The sequence below is a fragment of the Schistocerca cancellata genome, chromosome 9 (assembly GCF_023864275.1).
Source record: "Schistocerca cancellata isolate TAMUIC-IGC-003103 chromosome 9, iqSchCanc2.1, whole genome shotgun sequence".
Classification (NCBI taxonomy): domain Eukaryota; kingdom Metazoa; phylum Arthropoda; class Insecta; order Orthoptera; family Acrididae; genus Schistocerca; species Schistocerca cancellata.
Window position 1 is genome coordinate 68828982 of NC_064634.1, and position 23195 is coordinate 68852176.

The window sequence follows — 23195 nt, forward strand, 5'->3', positions numbered from 1 at the left end:
TTTATATTTCATTCAGGTCACCCCCAATGCTGTACTTACTGTTCTTATCCAGGCTTTTCCCTGGTGCACCAACTATAATAGCCTGATCCTCTTTGACAAAACCTTTGCACAAATTCCCTATGTCCTCCACCACCTGGTTAAGGCTAACATTTGGCTTCACAATACTTGTGACCTGGTACCCTGTGTCTAATTTTTCCTGTACCGTCTGGCCTACAGCGCTCTCATGACTACTACTTAGAAGCAAGACTCTTTTCTCCCTACTCTCTTTCAGTACTGGCCTACATTGAATTTCTTTGCTAGAAGTCTGCTGCATCCTACTGTGACTTACAACTGGTGAGGCTCTTCCCCTCCTACTTCAGGTAACAAGCCAAATTTGTTTGCTACTGTTAGTTGAAATGTAGATGGAGTTAGTTAAAGAGCTGTTCTTCTTTCACCCATTGGTTGTTATCTTCGCCAAGTTCCCAAAACCTCTTTCCCCTTTCAACCTATCTAGTACAAATTTCACATGATATAATTCAACCTGAAGAGCACAAATCTTTGCCTTCTGCTCATCATTTCTCTTGTGTTTTTTGCAAAGCATACAGTTACCTGTGAGAGCCTCATTGAGTTTCTCATTCAGTTCCCACTACAGTCACCCTAGTGAAATTCCAACCCACTTTCTACACACACCACTCTCCCTGCAACTCTCCTACGGTGACAGTCACTCTTCTCACACATTGTAACACAGATTACATGCTTAAAAATAGAATTAAATCACTTAAACTTTACACTACATGAATTTTCAAAACTTGTGAGCAGCAAAAATTAGACCTACATGTTAAATAAGTGCATATAATTCTTAGGAAAAACAATTTTTTTCCATTTTTAAGTTTTTTCCATTACTCTTAACATAGTTTGTTTACAAAAAAGTGTAACATTTATTTGTTAACATTGCTTTTTTTGTTATTTTTAATCCTCTCATACTGAAACAGGTAGTTTTACTCAATGTGCTGCAACTGAATGTTGCATGTACAGCAGATAAAAATGTTCTATTTTCTAAGAGGAGTCTCCTACAAAAAATATTAGAAGAATGTCTCCAGTATTATTTACTGTGATAAACACATTGAAAAGTAGTCTCACAGGAAAGCATTTCTCCACAAATTATTTATGGTAGTTGACTCAACAAATATATTTTGCAATGTTCAATCTACAAGTTTACATGAACTCTGCAGAGAAATAAACACAGGCAGGAATTTAATTTTAAATGGTCTCTCATATAAAGAATGATCAGTCAATATGAGCCCTATAAATCTTCATGAACAGATCACATTATCAACACAAAGTTTTTGGCAAGTGATATACACAAAGAGATGCTTATCTCTATGTCATTAATACTCTTACAGTCTGTTGTATAAACAGAAAGCTGTACTCTTGAGAGCATATGGTAGCTCCTGAAGAGTGATACAGTGCATGGTAGGTTTTACCAGTGAAACTGTTTGCAGCACAAGGTCAGAATCATGTTTAACTTAAAATCTAGACTCCCAGTCTAGAGTCTTTTCCACCCTATGAAGTGATTTTTAACTTAGCAATGGCAGTGTGACTATGCTGCACTGGAAGTCAGAACTAATTATGAACTAAGACATCTTGTTTAATAAAGAAACAAGCAAGTCTAGCAACTTGAGTAAACTTCTTACAGATGCAAACACACAAGACCTTCAAGCCCATTTAAAGACAGTGTAGATCTACTGAAATTATGCTACTCTGGCATAGTTCCAAGACACACGTAGCCTACCTCTTTCAGAAGATATAATATAACACTCATGCATGGTTAATATCTTGAGTTCGGGAACATTACCATGACAATAATTTAAATAGTTACTGATGAAGCAGTATCTGAGACTTCAGTAACAGTATGTAACTTACTTCCTGGCTTCAGTGTGCTGTATTTTTGGATTTTGTTTCCACTTTGTTAGCAGTACTTTCACTGCACTGTTCTACGACAACTGTCAATAGAACTAAAAGAATGCAATTATGCTGTGATGCATTCACTGACACACTATGGCAGTCCACTTCTGTGAGTGTTGTGCCTGGACTGTTGACTACCCAGGACTCATCACTGTGTTACCAGCTTCTGGAAGCTGAGCAGCAGTGGCCCTTGTGGCTTCCGGAGGAAGGTTTTGGGGTCCAGAAGCAGAGGAACTGGCGTATGCACTGTGGGGCCAACGACGAAGTTGCTGAGGATGTGCGCAAGGCCAAGACGCACCTGCATCAGACCCATCCTCATTCCTGTAACAAAAGCATATGTTTGTAACAGCATAGCACACAGACATTACAGGACCTCTTGTGTAAACCATGTAATAGCATATATGTTTGGTCCTATGTGGATATGTGGAACTTAAGAGTGGAATGTCGCCAAAAGGCAAAGTGTGGTATGGTAGATAAGGCAGACCACCCCAAATACATTCAGAATGAATAAATGTATCAAGGTGCACATTTTGTACCAACTTTTAAAAAAATACTTTTTTCATTGGAAAATGACTTCAAAGAGGAATTCAATGACATAATGTGTGGAAGACAATCAAATAGAAACAAATTAATAGCACTGCAAACCACTGTCCCACAGCCATGAGAAGTGGTGCCACCAGTATCTGCTCTAGTGTATCAAATGCAAACAAATACCTAATGGAGGTGCAGTTCATGTGTTTACATTCATCCTAGAAGCCCAACAGTCTGTGCTCATCTGTTGTAGCAATCAGACAACTTGCCCTTGAAGCTGTATAGACTTTAACAATTATACGACATCCAAAAAAGTGTGTGTGTTCTGGCACCACTTGGTGAGCAGATCTTTTTATCTATCCAGTTACATTATTTTGTTGAAAAGTGGATATGGTTTTTGTTTTTGATGAAATCATAAAACCTTTGCAACCAATCCTTTCAAATATAATTTAAAAAAATTAAGAAACTGGAACTGAATAATAAAATACACCAACAGTAAAGAACAGTAACTGATGAGAAAAAAGCCACTAAAATTTGACAGTGGTAATATGCACTATACACATCACTAAGAGGCAGCTTTAATGTGCAAGTGCAATCAGCCAGAGGAGTGTTCCATGAATACTATATTCCAATGCATTTCATCCATTCCACATTCTGCTTCATCAACCGCTCCACATCAATAACTTCGAAAACCTGTTATGGTTCAGGGGCAGTCGTTTCAAGAATCACATAATTGGTCCCTGTATTATTGGTGCAACTTAAAATAGCCACAAGTATCCACAGTTAACAGATATGCTGCCACAAATATTAGAGGACATCCCACTGTAGTTTTAACGTGATGTGCATCACACTTACTCACACAGATAGTTGCAACAGAGCTTCTTAACAGAAGATTTGGATATTGGTTGCACTGGCTGTTGTGGAAACACAAAATGATTCATATTCTCATCAGACTTTACAGCTTGGAATTTTCATCTGTGCATTAAATTAAAACAAGAGTTTTACAAGCAAATACTGAAGAATCATTGAGATGTGATGCAGCAAGAGCCTGTGCTATGATAAGTCCAGTTTAAATTAAGCACGGAGATGGATGTAGTTATGTATACTGTGAGACCAGCTGTCATACTGGAATGAAATTCACGTTACCTAAGCAACTCATAATTATGACAGCTAAGCGCTCTTCAATATGCCGAGAAGCATGTGGGCTCTGAGTTCTTTACTGTTTCTGATTCCAGATCAGCATTGGAACTATTCCAAGGCATCTGCACTGTGTACAGTCCCACCAGCCAATAGCATAGATATCATGAATCTGAGGTTACCGATGATAAGCAGGAATCAGGAAGTTAAAATGTGCTGGGTAAAAGTCCACTGTGGCATACCTGGCAATGAAAGAGTAGATAAGCTAGCCAAAGCAGCTGTCTATGATTGAGTAAAAGGATACATGGAATAATCAGCCACAGATCTTTTAAACACAATTAAATCAGCAATCTGGGAGAAATGTAATTCTGAATGGCAACAAACCATTAAATACAAAGGCACAGAAATCTTGCCAAAGTGAACCCTCTGCTGATTCCAAGTTTCTGGCACAAGAAAAATCAGTGCTTCCAAAGAATGATGAACACTACAAGACACCTCACATTGAACCACAGCTATTACAGGAAGCATCTACACCATACTGGTCTGGTGACATTCCTATTGTGCATTCACATCATTTTTGGCTATGCAAACAGATACTGTCTACAAGTTACCTCCTACATTGTCTGGTTGATTGAAATACTTGACAATGTGTCACTCTTCATGCCTTTTCATTGGAGGAGCAGGTCAACTTCTAAGACGATTCTACTGTAATTTTATGTTTATATTGATGCATAATGTATTAAATCCAATGTTTGATGTGTTGAACCTTATATGTATGATGACACCTGATCCTGGTCAGATGAAAAAAAATTGCAAAGACTCAACATTTTTAGCACAGTCAAACACATGAACTGTTCCCAAGTTACATGCTTGTTTGCATTTGGTACAGTAGAAGAGATATTTGTAGGACCTCTTCTCTTGAAGGCAGAAGGGTTAGTTTTGCAGTGCTGTTACTGTTTCACCAACATCCACACATATTAAGCCTTTAAAATCCTCTTTAAAGGGTCTCCTCAATGACACAAAAGGTATATATTACCATTTTCAAACATGAAAGATTTGTGTCATATTTTGGCAGCTATAAAAGTTGAAAATCACTTGCCTACATCAGAGAATTTACCACACTGTCACCTACAACTTAGCAAAATCTGCAACTCAGCACGTTTACTTGTTATGATTGCATTTGAGTTGGTCTGTCTTAGCTGCCTCACCCCTTACAGAGGTTACAGCAAAACTATGATCCTTTGCAATGGTGCCCACTTTTGCAGTTTATGAGATGACATAGACAGTTCTTGTTATGGACCTACTGTTCATAGGCAGAGTGTAAGTTTGTGGTTCCAGAAACCATACATAAGCAACTCCACTTTTTAAAGTTCTAAAGCATAATTTCTCAGATACAAATGGACAGAGCAAAAAAAAGTTGTTACCAATATTTGAATTGAATTGTAGCTTGTCCTTTTCATACACTAATATAGTATTTTTAAAATAATAAATAGTAAATTCAAACAATGGAAAATCCAGGATGGAATGTAACAATATTAGAGAAGGAAAGTTGCTACTCAACATATAGCGGAGATGCTGAGTCAAGATAGGCACAGCAAAAAGATTCACACAATTATAGCTTTCGACCATTAAAGCCTTTGTCAGCAGTAGACACACATATACTCACACAAATGCAACTTGCACACACGTCTGCAGTCTCAGACAACTGAAAGCACACTGCGAGCAGCAGCACCAGTGCATGATGGTAGTGGCGACTGGATTTGGGGGGGGGGGGGGGGGGGGGGTAAGGAGGAGGCTGGGGTGGGGAGGGGGAGGTATAGTATGGTGGGGGTGGTGGGCAGTGAAGTGCTGCAGCTTAGACGGAGGGCAGGAGAGAAGGTGGGGAGGGGGGGGAGGGGTAAGTAGTAGAAAGGAGAGAAAGAAAAGGAATTAAAAGACTGGGTGTAGTGGTAAAATGATGGCTGTGTAGTGCTGGAATGGGAACAGGGAGGGGCTGGATGAAGTTTGAGGCCAGGAGGGTTATGGGAACATAGGATGTATTGCAGGGAAAGTCCCACCTGGGCAATTCAGAAAAGCTGGTGTTGGTAGGAAGGATCCATATGGCACAGGCTGTGAAGCAGTCATTGAGATGAGGGATATCATGTTTGGCAGCATGTTCAGCAACAGGGTGGTCCACTTGTTTTTTGGGCACAGTTTGTCGGTGACCATTCATGTGGACAGACAGCTTGTTGGTTGTCTTGCCTACATAGAATGCAGCACAGTGGTTGCAGCTTAGCTTGTAAGTCACATGACTGGTTTCACAGGTACCCCTGCCTTTGATGGGACTGGTGATGTTAGTGACTGGACTGGAGTAGGTGGTGGTAGGAGGATGTATGGGACAGGTCTTGCATCTAGGTCTATACAGGGGTATGAGACATGAGGTAAGGGATGGGGAGCAGGGGTTATGTAAGGATGGACGAATATATTGTATAGGTTTGGTGGATGGCAGGGAGGGGTGGAATGGACAGTGGGCAGGACATTTCTCATATCAGGGCATGATGAGAGGTAATCGAAACTCTGCCGGAGTATGTAATTCAGTTGCTCCTGTCCCGGATGGTACTGAGTTACAAGGGGAATGCTCCTCTGTGGCCGGACTGTGGGAAACTGGAAAGATAAGGCATGGGAGATTTGATTTTGTACCTATCCAGCAAGCCAGTAGTGGATTATGATTTCTGCTTTCAGAAATAGAATGGGCATTGGAAAAGATGGATATAACTAATGAGAAACTGGCTATAAATGAGGACCAAGATTTGGAACATTAAATATACAAACATTGACTGGAAAGGTGGAGGAGATGGTAGAATGATGGACAGAAGGAGTTAGCTGAAACGAGATGGAAAGGAGAAGGAAGGAGACAACTGAGGAAAGGCTACCGACTGTACTGGAGTGGAAATGAGGAGGCTAGGAGAAATGGAGTTGGAATAGTAGTAAGAGACAGATTAAAAGAGGAAGTGAAGAGAATAAGTGATAGGATGATGATGACCAAAATATCAATTAAGGGGGCGACCATAGAGGTAATACAAGTGTATGCACTGCAGGTGGGTTGCACTTTTGAGGAGAAGCAAGTGTTTGAAGAGGAAATGCAGAAGCAGATGGGAAGGAACAATATGATAGTAATGGGGGATTTAAATGCACACATTGGAAGAGAAAGACAAGGCTGCATAAGTGTGCTTGGACCAGAGGGTTGGGGCTGCCGAAATGAAGACGTGGAAAGACTATTTCAGTTCTGTCAAATGAATGGCTTGCTGGTTGGGAGCTCATGGTTCAGGAAAAGCGAGAGCCACAAGATTACCTGGTACAGTCAAGACTTAAAGAGAAAGTCAATAGTTGACTACTTCCTGTACAATAGTGAGCTGAATAGGAACATCACTGACATTAAGGTAAGGTAAGGTAAGGCCTTGGATAGTGACCACCGTTTGCTGGTAATGAACCTGAGAGGGACTAAGGATGATAAAGGGACAGAAAACCAGGAAAGACATAAAAGAATATGGAAGTTGAAGGAGGAAGAAAGCAGGCTACAGTACCTACAAGTAGTAAAGGAAAGAATTCCAAAGGATGAACCAAAAATGGTAGAAGAGGAATGGGGTAGATTCAAGGAAACATTAGTAAGTGCGACGGAAGCAATATGTGGGAGGACAAGCAACAAAAAGAGATGGTAAGAAACACCCTGATGGAATGATAATACAAAAGGATATAGTACAGAAGAATAATAGAGCCTTTAGGGTATGATTCCAGAAGAGAACAGTAGAGACAAGAGAAGAGTATCAGGCAAGAAAGAAAGAAGCAACAAGAGTGGTGGTGGAGGAAAGAAGAAAGTGGAGGAAACAGTGGACCAGAATGATGGAGGAGTATAAAGTGGACAAGATGTAAAGAATGAGGAGGAACTCAAGAATATGTGGAAGGAGTATTTTGAAGAACTCCTGAACCTGAATGAGGACCTGGATGAGGGGGGATACGCTAAGGAGAAAAAAGAGGAGGACCAGCAAATAGAAAAAGACCTTACATGAGGAGAACTGGAAGAGGCATTAGACAAGGTGAAGGGAGGGAAGTCACCAGGTCTGGACGAGCTAAGTGTAGAGATGGTGAGAGCAGCAGGAGAGGTGGGGATGCAATGGCTACATCGAGTAATGAAAATTGTGTGGAGTCAGAAGATGATCACAGAAAACTGGAAGAAGGGAATAACTGTCCCAATCTTGAGGAAGGCAAATAGAAACGAGTGCAAGAACTATGGTGGGATAACATTGATGAGTCATTGTGCAAAGATTTTTGAGAAAATTTTGGAAGCACAAATTTGGGCATAATTAGCAGGAAAAATGGGAGAAGAGCAGCATGGCTTCAGGACAGGAAGGTCCACAGTGGATCTAATTTTTGCTGTAAGACAACTGCAGGAACAGCACTATGAATATGGAATAGATCTACTAATGACCTTCCTGGACATTGAAAAAGCATATGGTAGTGTATGTAGAAGCAAAGTGTGGAAAACCCCAGAGAACAGAGGAGTAGCAAGACAGATTATTTGGAGGATAAGGAAAATGTACCATGGTAGTGTGAGCTGTGTGAAAGTGGGAGGAGAGAGATCAGCATGGATTTAATGGAAGAATGGCTTGAGGCAGGGAAGTGCACTTTCACCATTACTCTTCATTGTAGTAACGAATGATATAATGAGTACAGTAGCACAAGTAATTGGTAAAAGGGAGATGAAAGCTATGGTGTTTGCAGATGATCTGATGATTTGGAGAAATAAGGAGGAGGAAGTAAAAGAACAGTTGGACGTGTGAGAATGAACAGTACAAGAATATGGGATGAAATTTAGTATAAGTAAGATTCAGATGTTTATCACAACAAGACAGAAGGAGAGAGGAACAACTGGAATAAGAATTGGTGGGGAACGATTGAGGAGAGTGGAGAGTTTCAAGTACCTAGGAAGCCTTATGCAGGAAGATGGAAAAAACAACAGAGAAATAAACGAGCGGGGGAGAAAAGCAGAAGCATTTTGTAAGTGTCAGAAGCCTGATACGGAGCAAGGATGTACCCTAAATCAGTAAAAAGGTTATATACCAGTCATACTATGTCCCAATCCTGACATAGGTATCAGAAACCTGGGTTATGAAAGGAAGAGAGAAAAGCAAAGTAGAAGCTAGTGAGATGAAATTCTTGAGAAACAGTATTGGAGTGACAAAGATAGACAGATTAAGAAATAAGAGGATCAGATAGTTAATGAAGGTGGAACCATTACAGGATGAGATAGAGAAATCAAGGCTGAGATGGTATGGACAGGTTAAGAGAATGGAGAAGAGGATACCCAGGAGGATACACAAGATGAAACTGGAAGGAAAGAGACCAAGAGGAAGACTGAGAGACAGATGGCTAAAGGAGTAGAGGAATGCATCCAGAAGAAAGGAGAAGACTGGACCAAGGTGAAGATGGAGAGATGGTGGCAAGACAGAAGACAATGGGGAGGCATATGTTCCATACAGGCCCGGCCAGATGCTGGAAACTGTTCAAGATGATGATGATGATGATGATCAGCTGTAGTGGTTCCCATGGCTGTTGAACATATACAGAATTTCTGCTAATTGAGCGCTGCATCGTAAAACTGATTTAACCCTCTTCTGCATAATAAATCTGCACATCACACTTTTTACATCATTCAACATCTACTAGTTACTAAACTTCATTAACAAGATGTTTTGTAGCTTCTATTGAGGGGGCTATAACTCACCTGATGCTAAAATTTTGTTCAACAGTAATTACAGTCTTTGCAGGAAAAATATTGTGCATCAGGGGAAGAGGTTATTTAAAACAACAACAGAGCTGCCTCTTCTCTTGACAGATTCATCAATTTATGCACAGTGTGAATTCTAATTGCTCTAATTTGCTTTAAAATGATATTTCAAACTATTTTTTGAAAGGTTCTTAATTAAATACCTTGCACTTTGGTAACTTAGTTAGCTGCAACTACCTTTTTGCAATGATTTTATGTAATGACTCAATGTTTCTGGGAACAGTTCATATAATGCATGCAATTTTTTGTGCGGGTGACTGAAGTACAGTACTTACCAATGCACTGTCTGGGCCCGTCACCAAAGGGCAAGTAGGTGTAGTTGGGCCGCCCCTTTGAGTTCTCCTCACTGAACCTGTCGGGTATGAAGTGATGTGGCCGCTGCCAGTACCTCGGGTCATAGTGCAGACCCAGCACCGAGATCACCACCCCTGTGTCTTTCGGTAGCACCACAGATGTGCCAGGGATCTTGTAGTCCCGTGTTGAGCGCCTGTCCAGGAAGTTGACCACGGGATACATGCGAAGGGCCTCTGTGAGCACGTAAAGTTAAGGATCAGTAGGGCTGTGACATAATTCTGTTTAGTCCTAAACTTTTTATGTCAGTTAAGATCTGGGTTCGAGAAGATTTTTTGACATAAGTGACATATCATTTGTTCCCCAACCAACCCTCCCTCCCTCCCCTGCTCCCTCAGACATTGCATGGCTGTATTCCCTTGGACTCCTGATAAGAACTTTAAAAATAAATATAAAGCTAGACTTAGTAGAAATGGGTTATTTTATCTTAAAACGAGTACTACAGATACATTCTCTGTAATGGGAATAAATTTCTGAATTTTATTCCAGTGCTAAATGTTAAAAGAAAAAAACAATTCATATTTATTTAAGGTAAATCTTGAGAGTTTTAAAAGCTTTTAGCAAAAAAAAAAAAAAAAAAAAAAAAAAAAAAAAAAAAAAAAAAAAAAAAAAAAAGAAAAAAAAAGAAAAAAAACCACACTAGACCTACAGTACTGTTCTAGCTACCAGTATGGCTAGAAAGAATGGAAACATAAAATTTGTTATCATTTTTAGTTTGATAACTGAGGTTTGCAATTCTATAACTTGCACATTATGTCACTTTCAGTCAGAACATAAGATAAGATAAGATACTTTGTCACATAACATGTTTTTATACAAGCAAGCTACATGGAAATCTGCACACGAAGCATGGAATGCATTTGAACTATGATGGGAAAAGATTTGTTTGTGATCGTGTTAGTGAAATAATCAAAGAAAGACTTGTAAGGGATAGAACAATTTATCAGCTTCCTGAACATCCTTCCAACAGCGAGGAAAACAAAATAAACAAGAAAGAAGAATGAAAATACAACGCTGCTGACGTTCCTAATTTAAACTAGAGGTATGTGATGCTGTAAATATGATTCCCAATTACCAAATCGTGAATACGCCCGAACTAAAAATTTATCACCATAATGTGCAATCCCTGCGTAATAAGATTGATGAAATTAACGTTCTATTAACACATGAACTTAATGATATCTCAGTGTTATGCATTTCAGAGCACTGGCTTAACCCAGAATTAATCCAGAATATGAAAATAAACAAATTTGTCTTGGCTGCTTACTACTGCAGGAAAAACAGCAAACAGGGTGGGGTAGCAATTTACACAAAGGATAATGTAGATTTTATTACACTACCTGACTTAACTAGGGCAAATGTCGAAAAGGATTATGAAATTGCAGCTATAAAAATTACTCAGTTCAACCTGGTTATTGCTACAGTTTACCGAACACCGTCCGGGAATTTTGAACTTTTCTTAAACAAAATGGAGTCATTGCTAAATAAAGTAAATAAAATGGATTGTGAATTGATAATCTGTGGTGACTTCAATGTTGACTTCCTCACGAATAGTGGAAATAGGGAGACCATTTTGAACGTTGCAACGTCCTACAATTTAAAGGCTGAAGTAAAAGCAGCTACCCGAGTATCAGAAACTTGTCAAACAGCTCTTGATCAGTTTCTAGTAAAGAAGAGTTTACACAACACCTCACTAAAAATTTTCAATGCAGGTTTTAGTGATCATCTTGCTCAAATATTAAGCATAAAAGTACAAGGCAGTATTATTAACAACATGTCTCTTAGAACAGCATATCGAAGCTATAATCAGCATAATGTGAACTACTTCAACAACTTATTACAGAAAGAAAAATGGCTAGGAGTGTACAAAATGAACGATATAAATGAAAAATTCGACACTTTCATTGATACATTAACCCATTTCTTTGAACTTGCATTCCCACTGAAAACATTAACCATACAGGGAAACTCTAGAACAAACAGCTGGATCACAAAGGGAATAAGGGTTTCATGCCAGAAGAAAAGACTAGTTCATGAAATATGTAACTCAAAAAATTCCTCACCTGTAGTACGCGCATACTATAAAAAATACTCCAAAATATTAAGAAAAGTAATAAAAGCAGCAAAAATAATGCATAATGATGAAATCATTTATAATTCAGCTAATAAATGAAAGGCTATGTGGAGTGTTATAAAAAAAGAATGTGGAGAATACAGACAACCTTGGAAAAATATAACACTATCACATAAAAATAAAAAAGTAACAAACCCCTTAGAAGTAGCTAACACATTTAACAACTTTTTCACAGGTGTTGCTGAAAATATGTTACAATCAAACTTTAAGAGCATCCAGGCAAATGAATATAAAATAAGTACATGTAGAGGATCAATGTACATCAGTTCTGTTTCACAAGATGAAGTAGCTAAAGCAATAAAAGGACTAAAAAATTCCAAATTGGCAGGTATTGATGGTATACCTGCAACAATGTTAAAAAAGAGTGCATCAAACCTAATTGAAGTACTCACACATTTATGCGACTGCTCACTTCAGGCAGGCACTTTCCCTGATGTGTTAAAAACATCAAAAGTTATTCCTGTATATAAAAAATGGGATAAAGACAATGTAAATAACTACAGACCCATCACAATTTCCTCCTGCATCTCTAAAGTACTGGAAAAAGTTATGTACGAGAAACTTATGAAATTTATAAATAAAAATAGCATCGTATGTAATGAACAACATGGATTCAGAAATAAGAGGTCAACGACAACTGCTGTCTATGAGTGCATCAATTCCATCCTAAACCTGATGGACAAAAAACAGGAAACAATAGGAGTCTTTATTGACTTGTCAAAAGCTTTTGACATGGTGGACCATAAAATTCTGCTATCAAAGCTAGAAAGATATGGTATTCGAGGTCTGTCCAACAAGTGGATCAGTTCCTTCCTGACAAATCGTATGCAGGCAGTGTGCGTCAAGCACACAAATATTGAACTAAAAACTGAATCTAATCACTTATCTGACTATAAACAAATAAAATGTGGTGTACCCCAAGGATCCGTATTGGGACCCCTTCTGTTTCTTCTGTACGTAAATGATCTAAGCTTAAATATTGATGCACACAAATCAATCATATTTGCAGATGACACCACGATTCTACTAAAAGGAGACGACGATGAACAGTTACAGCAGACAGTAAACACGGTAACGAAACAACTTAGCAGCTGGGCACAGAGTAATCAGCTTGTAACAAACAGTAAGAAAACTGTTGCTCTAAAATTCCACAATGTTCCTAACAAGGACATGTTTATCCCATCAGTCTCTATCAATGACGAACCAGTTGGTAACAGTACTGAAACCAAATTCTTAGGACTTTGGCTGCAGAGTAACATCAGATGGAATAAGCATATTGAATGTCTCAATGCAGAACTGAGCAAAACATGTTATCTTCTTTGTTCATTAAAATCATGCTGTAGTGAGAAAACAGTATTGAATGCATATCATGCGTACTTTCATTCTCGTCTTAGATATGGGGTCACCTTCTGGGGAAACTCTAAAATAGCTAATAGCACTTTTAAACTACAAAAAAGGGCCATTAGAATCTTGTTTGGGTGCAAGCCTAGAGACTCTTGTAAACCCCTGTTTAAGAAATCTGGTATTCCCCCATTACCGTGTGTATACATTATGGAAACCCTTTTGTTCTTTAAATTAAATGTAATAGGCAAGGACCAGAGGCTACAAAAAAACTGTGATATACATGAGCACTTTACCAGACAAAACAGGAACTTACATATGACTCAAATCAGCACAGCACTGTGCCAAAAAGGTACTTTTCACATGGGAGTTAAGCTTTATAACAAACTTCCTGAAAACATAAAAGCTATCACTGAGGTCAATACATTTGGAAAATCTCTAAAGTCATATTTACAGCATCACTGCTTTTATTCCATTGAAGAATATTTAAATTTATGAAATGTGTTATATAAATACTTGTGTGTAAAGTGTATTATTGTAAGCTTAAATATGTATGCCTTGAAATTACTTTCAGCCTGTATATTTATAACTTGACTTGTCCAATGTCTTATGCATAAGCTGCTATGTAGACAACAGGACCAATAAAAATACAATACAATACAATACAATCATTCGATTGAGAACATTGGTGACTCGTCAGTCTTTAACCTAAGTTGTTACAGTATTTTATATACTACAGGAAATACCTCATACATACATTGCTTATTATAATAAAAATACAACATTATATTTTAAATCTTTTCGTAACTCATTGAATCATTACTATAGCCTTCACATGCCTATATGAAGTATGGATGTACTGAACGGGATACAAACCACCCTATAATTCTATATATAAACATGAATATACAGTGAACGTGTATACTTTGTACCTATATGGCTTCGAAAGTATACCATTTGTACTTGCATCTTTACTCCCTATTCCTATTTATAAATTCTTCTAAAATATAACATTGCTTTTTATTCATTTAGAAATTCTTCTAGACTATAATAACATTTGCTTTTTAGGTATGTGCCAATGGTCTCCAATGTGGATTCCCCAAATATTGACCTTATCTTATTTCTGATCTTCAGAGCCATGTAATATGGAGTATTTTCATATACTGTGAGTCGGTGACAAGGTAGCATGTATTTCAATCTATGTCTAGTTTCATAGGCATGTGTGAATGTATTTCCTTCAAACTGATGTGAGTTTTTTTGTTCAAAGAGAAGTATTTCATAAATGAAGATGGAAGGGATTGTCATGAAGTCCAGGCTTTTGAATAGTGGTTTGCATGAATGTCTACTATTGGTTCCTGTCATTGCTCTGATTTTTTGTTTTTTGTTTTTTTTTGTTTGAAGATTCGAAGAAGGTTTGTCTTTTCAGCACCCCAAAATATTATTCCATATCTTATAAGTGTTATGAAATATGTGTGGTATACAGTTTTCTTCACTGTTAAATCCGTTACTTTGTGTAGTACCCTCATTGCATAAACTACACTATTTAATCTCTTCAGTAAACTGTCCACATGGTCGGTCCATTGCAAGTTTTTATTTAAAGTTATCCCAAGAAATTTTACAGAATCAACTGTGGTCAGTTCTTTACCTGAATATTCTATTTGTGATATACATTCAGTAGTTTGTTTGGTCCTGAAGTGTATGATTTGGGTTTTTTCAAGATTTAATTTCATAGCATTATTTTTTATCCATTGTTCAAGTTATTGTAGAGTTTGTTTCGTGTTCCTTACTAATTCGTCAGTGTTTTTGCAGCAGACTACAGCAGTTGAATCATCTGCGTAAAGTATTGTATCTGTATTTACTTTGCTAGGCATGTCATTTACGTAATATAAGAACAGAAGTGGTCCTAATATCGAGCCCTGGGGCATGCCTGCTTGAATTTCTTTCCAGCTAGAGCAAGTGTTCTCTCCCTTTTGATGTATCACCACCCTTTGGTATCTGTTTTTGAGATAAGATGAAAACCATCTTATAGATTTTCCATGGAAGCCATAGGTACCCAATTTTTGGAGCAGTAGCTTATGGTTTACTGTGTCAAATGCCTTTGAGAGGTCACAGAAAATACCAGATACACTTTGTTTGTTGTCAGGGCATTTACTTACTTTGGAGATGAGTTCATTTACAGCTTGTAAAGTGTTTCGTCCCTTCCTAAACCCATATTGGTTATTGAGAATAATATTACCTTACTTATTGTACTTTTCTAATTGATTACATACTATTCGTTCAACTATTTTAGAGAAAACTAGGAGTATAGACACTGGGCGGAAATTTACTAAATCATCTTGTTTTCCCTTTTTGTAGACTGGACAGACTTCAGCATATTTCAGTCTGTCTGGAAAGCAGCCCTCATCAAATGATTGGTTTATTATTTTACAGAGTTGAGGTGCAATGCTGTCACTTCCTGCCTTTATGATATTTGTTGGAATTTCATCCCAGCCCACAGATTTAAGAGTTTTTAGGGATTGTATGATGTTAGATACTTCATGACATGATACTGCAGTAAATTTAAACTCTCTTGATTCCTGCAGTACTGCATCAGGTCTTATGTACTTATACTGAGATGTTAAACGTAAGACACTATTTAACTGTGGAAAACTTACCAGTAAGCAGTTAAATGTTAGGGAATTTTTCACACAAATAGTAGAAAATTGACAAACTTGGCAAAAATTATTACATATGCAACCAGAAAGGATAACATAAATTTGTGTGTGTGGTATGAAACCAAAATCAATGGGAGGACCTAAATTTGACTACTGATGACAGCACCAATTTAAAGTGACATGCTTTTCACTCAAATGGCAGTGACTGTAAATATTTGCATCTAGATCTGAGGCACAAGAGATTTATTGTAATAAAGATTTTGTTATTATATGTGCAGGATGGGTCACAACTTATAACAAAAAGTCACATGTGTGAAAGCATATAATAAAAGAAGCAAAAAGTCTCATGGCAAAGTAGACACAGTAATCAACAAATGTTTATCATTTGGTGTCTTCCCACAATTCCTGAAACTGGCAGAGACAGTACCAGTTCACCAAAAAAAGGTGACCCATGTGAATTGTCCAGTTTTTGATTAATTTCAATAATTCCAGTTTGTGGCACTAACATTCAGTGTCCTAAGCAAGGCATCTGACTGCATCTCACACAAGATACTGCTTAATAAGCTAAAATGTTATGTTACTGAAGATGTTGTGCTGGCAACTCTTCAATCTTATCTTGAAAACTGGGGACAGGCAAAGTAAATCCATGGAGCAGCCTCCCAAGAACAAAAATTCAAGCATTGTGGAGCTCTCCTATTTCTTATTTATATCAATGATCTCATGATGAACCACCCTTTTGTGGCAAAGGAAAAACTGCTGCACAAGCTCTACTAAGAACAGATGTACTCTTTGAAAACTTCAAATAGTGGTTTATCAAAAATAAAATGAAAACAAACAAAGAGAAAATACACTAATTTCATGTGCAGCCTTAGCCAGGTTGGTTGCCAGGATAATAAGGAGGCTGTCAAACTGGTGAACTTCATGTTTGATACCAAACTGTCTGTGAATGAGCCCCACAGTGTATGTGTACTCCAGGCTCTACCATTGTTAAGTGGCCAGTACCTCATAACAGAGTGTTATGTACTATTTAATAGCGATATTATGGTCTGCTGTTATGGGGACATTCTGCAACTTGCAAGGGTATGTAAATGATACAAAAAAGCTGTCAGGATCATCACATCAAGCAAAAGACTGGAGCACTATAAATCTAAATTCACCCAGTTAAGAATAATGACCATTTTCAGCCAGTATGTGTTTTTATGCCTCATCAATGTAAAAAGCCAAAGGGGCTTTCAGCATGAGGCAAAAAATACATTATTATTACACATACAAGAAGAGGAAAATTTAATTGTCTGGCGCACAACAAAGTTTTCCAATGATTGCCCTAAAAATGTTCATCACACTGCCTTGAGAAATGCAATGACTGTCATCAGAATTATTCAAAAGGAAAATTTCACAGAGTTTGAAACAAGTTCCATTGTACTTTATTGGAGAATTTTTCAACAGTGAACAAAGTGAATGGATAAAATAATAATGTTTTCATCTGGCATGTATATCATCACTGTGAACAACCTTCTTTATATGTTATTCAAAAATTGTAAACAACTCGTGAGTCTGTATTATTCATGCAGTCTGTCCAGTCATAACTGGTAAATGATGAAGATCTTGTGATAAAGTATACTATAAAAGAAGCACAAAGTCATCCACATGAAACTTTATGTATTTTTAGACTATCCTACTTGGTCCCTCTCTAACACAGCTTCAGTTCTAACTAGCACAATATTTGATATGCAGTCATTTCATGAATACATCATTTGTGGATCCATCTTTCTTAGAATGTATTTACTTCTATTATTCTTTACTTTCACAAGTGTCTGTTTTCACTATTGATTATGATGCAATTGTACACAAATTTTGTGCTTGGGTATCTCTGGTGCTTCTCTCAGCACAGCACTCCAAATGACCGTGTGTCACTTGGGCCTTAAACTGGCCCTGTTAAGTTTGACTGGAAGCTCTCAATCTGTATCTCATTGACTGCCTCAGATGGCAGGCTCTATGTTACTCATAACCTAAATCTTGATGTGGTAAAAGTTTATTCTGTTGCAAGATAACTGCCACTTTCAGTTACAAAATAAAGTGCTTGAAATTATCTGTCTCTCCTTATGTCAATCATTTTACACATATTTAATTTACAAGATCTTGTCCTGCAATTCATGTTTTTGCATTTGGTTTTTCCTCTTTAGAAGTTATCCCCAACATTAGTATCATGCATTGGTAGGCAGAACCACAGTGACATAATGGGTTTTATGGGAGACAGCTTCCCTGAACCAGTCACACCAAAACTGTTATGAGAGCACTGCTTAACTCGCTTTTTAACTTTTCCATAATAAAGCATTCTGGAGCAACTGAGGTAGCTCAGTCAAAGTACAAGGTCAAAACACAGTTATGCAAGTAATTTGTGTCTTCTAAAGACAGTATTTTAAATGTTTTGGCTTCCAGCCCCATCAAGTGGTTAAAATACCACCTATCAATCCAGTTATTTGGAAGTGACATGGTCCAGCTTTTTGTCACACTCTTACATTCTCTTATTTTCTGTACAGGGGCCATATTATGATCAGATGGTCAGCATTGTGATTGGAACCCTCTTTATGGAGAATTTTAAGGATATTGCCTTAGACAGAGTCCAACTGAGGCCTAGTTGTTTCTTCCAAAACACTGATGACACATGTATTATATGGCTCCATGAACATGAAAAACTTGACATGTTCTTGGAGCATGTCAACAGCATTGATGTCCAGTTTTCTGTGGAAGTAGAAAAAGCTTCTTTGACACCCTCATCCACTGCAAATGAAATGGTTGTGTTGGCCACAGTCAATCCATACTTTTATGCTATCAGGCATCATCACCCAACACAGATGCACGCTGTGTTACAAACATTGGTGCATCAGGCAAGAATGCTGTCAGATGCTGACAACTTGCCCCATGTGCTGAGCTAACTACACAAAGTCTACAGGGACAACAGTTGCAACATTTAGCAAATAAATGAAATGATCTGAAGCAAGAATCACTATGAGACCACTGACGAGGTACTGGGAAAGAAACTTGCTTTTTTGCCATTCTGTGGTTCACTGTCAGGCAAGATACGCCACCTGCTGAGAAGTCACAAAATCAAATCGATAGTCATGTCTCCAACAAAAATTTGGTAAAAAAAAAAAAAAAAAGAAATGAAACCCACAAACCCCATTTAAAAATAACAGTAATCTATTAATGAGGTAACATATACACTATACACACTACAGTCAAATAGCACACTGAAGATTACTCAGCCACTGGAGAATTTCTCCAGCAATGTTGTGGATGTCTAATTCCTCCCACTTTGAAGCCATAAATTACACAATGTAAAATATGTTCTATAGTTTGAAGTTCACCATACTCACAGAAGAGCATAAAATAAGGGCGCAACAGTGGCCCATCAGCAGTCAATGGCAATGGCCAAGGACAGCTTGTCTGAAAGCTCAGCGGCATTTTAACCATTTTACGCAGCAGGGATCTTGAGATCATTTTATTCAATGTTACCACCATCACTCTGCATTCTTACACCAATAAATTCCATTGACAACTTTTGAAATATCTTGCCTTGGCAAAATCTAATTCCAGATTTGTAATCTATTAAACAAATGCAATCATTTGCTGTACATGTAAACCCCTGTTCTATTAAATTCTTATTTTAGCTGTTTTCAGTAATTTTCTTTTGCCTGCTTAGACCATCAATCCAGTTCAGCCAATATACTGTAAACACATTTAGCATAAAACACTGACCCACAGTCTGTGAAGGTCCCTGAATTCTATGCTTATCCACTGTGTCATGCTTAAAATTGGCCTTTGGTGTTGTTTGAAACTGTATAAATAATAATGTTATTGTGTGATTCTGTTGGATGGCTTGGTTGCTGAGACAATGCTGACACATGCTACAGTTATAAAATCAGCTGCCTCCACTGAGGGTGGACAGTTTTTCTAACAGTTACTGGCAGAGTGGCAGGTGTTGGCCTGACAGCTTTAATTGGTGAAATGTATGTATATACCGTTATCAACAAACAATGGTATGGTGGCAACAGTGTTGGTGGTCATATTGAAAGCCATGTTTTTACTTATGATGGAAGCTAACAATAATATAAAAAAAAAACATTGCAGAAAGTTTTGAAAATTCCTGGCAGACTAAAACTGTGTGCTGAACCTGGACTCGAATCTGAGACCTTTGGCTTTTGCAGGCAAGCGCTCTACTGAGTGAGCTATCCAAGCATGACTCATGGCCTGCCCTCACAGCTTTACTTTTGCCAGTACCTCAACACCTACCATCCAAAATTGCACAAGTTCCCTCTATACCTTGTGGCAGTAGCACTCCTAGAAGAAAGAATACTGGGAGTACTTGGCTTAGGCGCAGCCTAGAGAAGTGTTTCCAGAATTACTATCCACTTTGCAGTGCAATGTATGCTGATATGAAACTTCCTGACAGATTAAAACTGTGTTGTGCAACTGGACTGGAACCTGGGACAGGTAGAGCACTTGCCAGTGAAAGGCAAAGGACCCATGTTTGAGTCTCATTCTGGCATAAAGTTTTAATCTCCCAGGAAGTTTCAAATAAATGCATACCCTGCTGCAAAGTGAAAATTAATATTGATTACATAAAGTCCATCTGTTATTAAACCTCTAATATCACATCAGACATATGAAGCTGTTGACCCAAAACCCTGTATGAAATGATAACCACAAGATAAGAACATTGCCAGAAAAAAATTTGTGCACCTGGAAAGATGACATCAATTTTAATCCGATGACAACATATGCCACCTGTGGGATAGTAGATGTATTGATAGTGGTTTCAACTTTGTCTGCCAACAAATAACGTGGTGCATAGCTACATGAGTGACATCTGTGTCTACCTTTTAATAGGAAATGCTGATACCCAGAAGGCTCAGTATAGTGCAAATGTATGAAGCAAGCAGGCATCCATGCCACAGAGTTGCACTCGTGCTTTCTACAGCCAACTGAGAACATCTGAAAGATGTCAAATTGTGGCCTTCCAAATGGTGGTGGGATTGTCATTTTGGAGAATTGTCACACAAGCTCAATGTGCTGCATTACCTGTGCAACGATTCTAATATCAGTAGATGCATGAACATTCTCACACCCATAGATGAAGTTCTGGACATCCATGCAGCACAGATGCCTGCAAGAATTGTTGTGTTGTAAGGGCTGCAGTGGCAAATTGTACTGCTACCAAAGCACAGATAAACGGGTTTGTGAGCCCAGATGTCTCAACACGAACTGTTGCAAACCAGTTATTAGCAGTGGGTCCACAGACACACAGATCTCTAGCTCATTTTTCATGCTACGAAATTGATGTGCATGGCTTGACTGGTGCTGTCAAAGGATCACTTGGAAGATGGAATGGTGCACCGTGATCTTCAGCAATGAAAGCAGATTCTGCCTGCATATGCACATGATGGTTGTTTGCCTGTGGACCTGGTGAGAGCTGTCTCACAGAGTGCAGTCCTCCAAGACACACTGGCTCCACCCTACATCTTATGGACTGGGGTGTGATAAGCTATGACACTCTTTCACCTTTGTCTTTCTGGAGGGAGTGCTAACCAAAGCTCAGTACATGCAGAATGTTATTAGACCCATTCTTTGGCCATTCTTGCAACAGGAAGGTGATATGTTGTTCCAGCAGGATAATGCTCACCCCCGCACTGCCTGTGAAACTCAATGTGCTCTGGAAGACATGCAGAAACTTCTCCAGCCAGCACAATCTCTGGACTTGTTTCCAAATAAGCATGTGTGGGATATGATGGAATTAGAAGTGACTTGGGTGACTCATCAACTAACAACACTTACAGGTCAAGCAGGCATGGTATAACAATCCCAGGAATTCACAATCTGTATGATCAATTGGAGAGGCAGCACCTGCATTGCAGCCCACGGAGGCTACACCATGTTCTAATATGGGTGTTTCAGCATGGTTCATTACTGGGTACCTCAGAACTGCTTGTGTTATTGATCTGTTAACCTAGTAATTTTATGCACTCCGTATTCACTATTCCAACAATAGATCTTCAGTGAATCAGAAATCTCTAAAAGAATGTATTAATTTTTTTTTCCAGCAATGTATATTCAAGGGATTGTGGGTTTAAGAAGCTACCGATGGGGGTAACAGCACTTCCGGGATAAAAGATGTACCCTGGCTTCATCTCTTACTAAGAAGGTCAGAATCTCCAATGAACCTGCATCTCCAGCTCTGATAGTTTTGAAATGAACAACTTTGCCAAAGGTGTTGGTTCAGAGTTTGAACTTCGGTCCCTATAATCTGGAATAGCAGCATCAACATTGGCAGCTGATTTCCCTTGACAGCCCAAAGACTTTCATGTCTCGTGATCTGCCTCAGACTGTACAAAGGAATGCCCCTGTTTACAAATCATTTTATGTATGTTCACTGCAGGGAGGATTAGTGGTGTTTGCTAAGAAACTTCCATAAAACTAAAGAGTAATTCTGGATGAAGAAACTTGAAACATCTGATATTGGGCTTTCAGGGATGTTCAGAGATCCAAACAGTCTTTTGGAGTCAGTATTTTAAATGTAATCTTTCGTGTACTGCTCAGTTACTCATGTATGAGGCACTTTGTATTCATCAGCTAGTCTTGAGCCTAAAAAGTCTGTAGGTGGTCATTCAAGTAACTGAAAGCCTGATAAGCCTACATCAAGCACATTGTCATTCCATGCTGATTCAACTCTATGCCAGAGTTCACCAACCATAGCTACTGGTGAGAGGTGCTGTGCTGGTCTGTTGGTGACTCATCAGTTATGACCAGATGTTTACAGCAGCTGAGAGATTTGGATAATGTGCTGTGGTTCAATGCCCTCTGTATCAAGGCAGACGAGGACAGCACAGGGTGCATGCAGCCTTAAGTTATCTTGTTGGAAGTTAACATGATGTTGAAGGTTAACACAATGGAGACCTTGAAGACAGGGCACAGATACAGGCCTTAACATGTCAGAAATGTGACACCTGCTTTCCAAATTACTGGCTATGTGAGTCAGAGGTAATTGTGTTCAGTACCCAGTGGCACCAAATATCATTCAGCCAGGGCCTGTATGATGATGTGTCCAATTTGGTTATACTCATTTTCCTCTGAGCCTCAATACATGGATACAGCCATCATGATGCTGCATGCAGAACTGGGAATTTTCTGAAAATACAACATTGCACCACTTCTGTGTTCAGTATTGTCTTTTAGCACACCTCTCTCTGCTGCTGCATCAAGGGAAGCCTCAATAATGGTT

At 38.5% G+C, this 23195-nt stretch overlaps 1 protein-coding gene across 1 annotated transcript in view; it reads right to left on the bottom strand.

Moving 5' to 3' along the window:
* Window positions 1-843: 843 nt before the first annotated feature.
* The window catches only part of LOC126100839 (cytochrome P450 6j1-like), a 101020-nt gene continuing 78668 nt past the window's right edge, over window positions 844-23195 (bottom strand). Inside the window, exons 7-8 of the mRNA XM_049911492.1 lie at window positions 9712-9963; window positions 844-2265 (exon numbers count right to left, since the gene is read on the bottom strand). Coding sequence (XP_049767449.1) covers window positions 2093-2265; window positions 9712-9963 — 425 coding nt within the window. The 3' untranslated portion in view covers window positions 844-2092. The remainder of the gene's footprint in view (window positions 2266-9711; window positions 9964-23195) is intronic.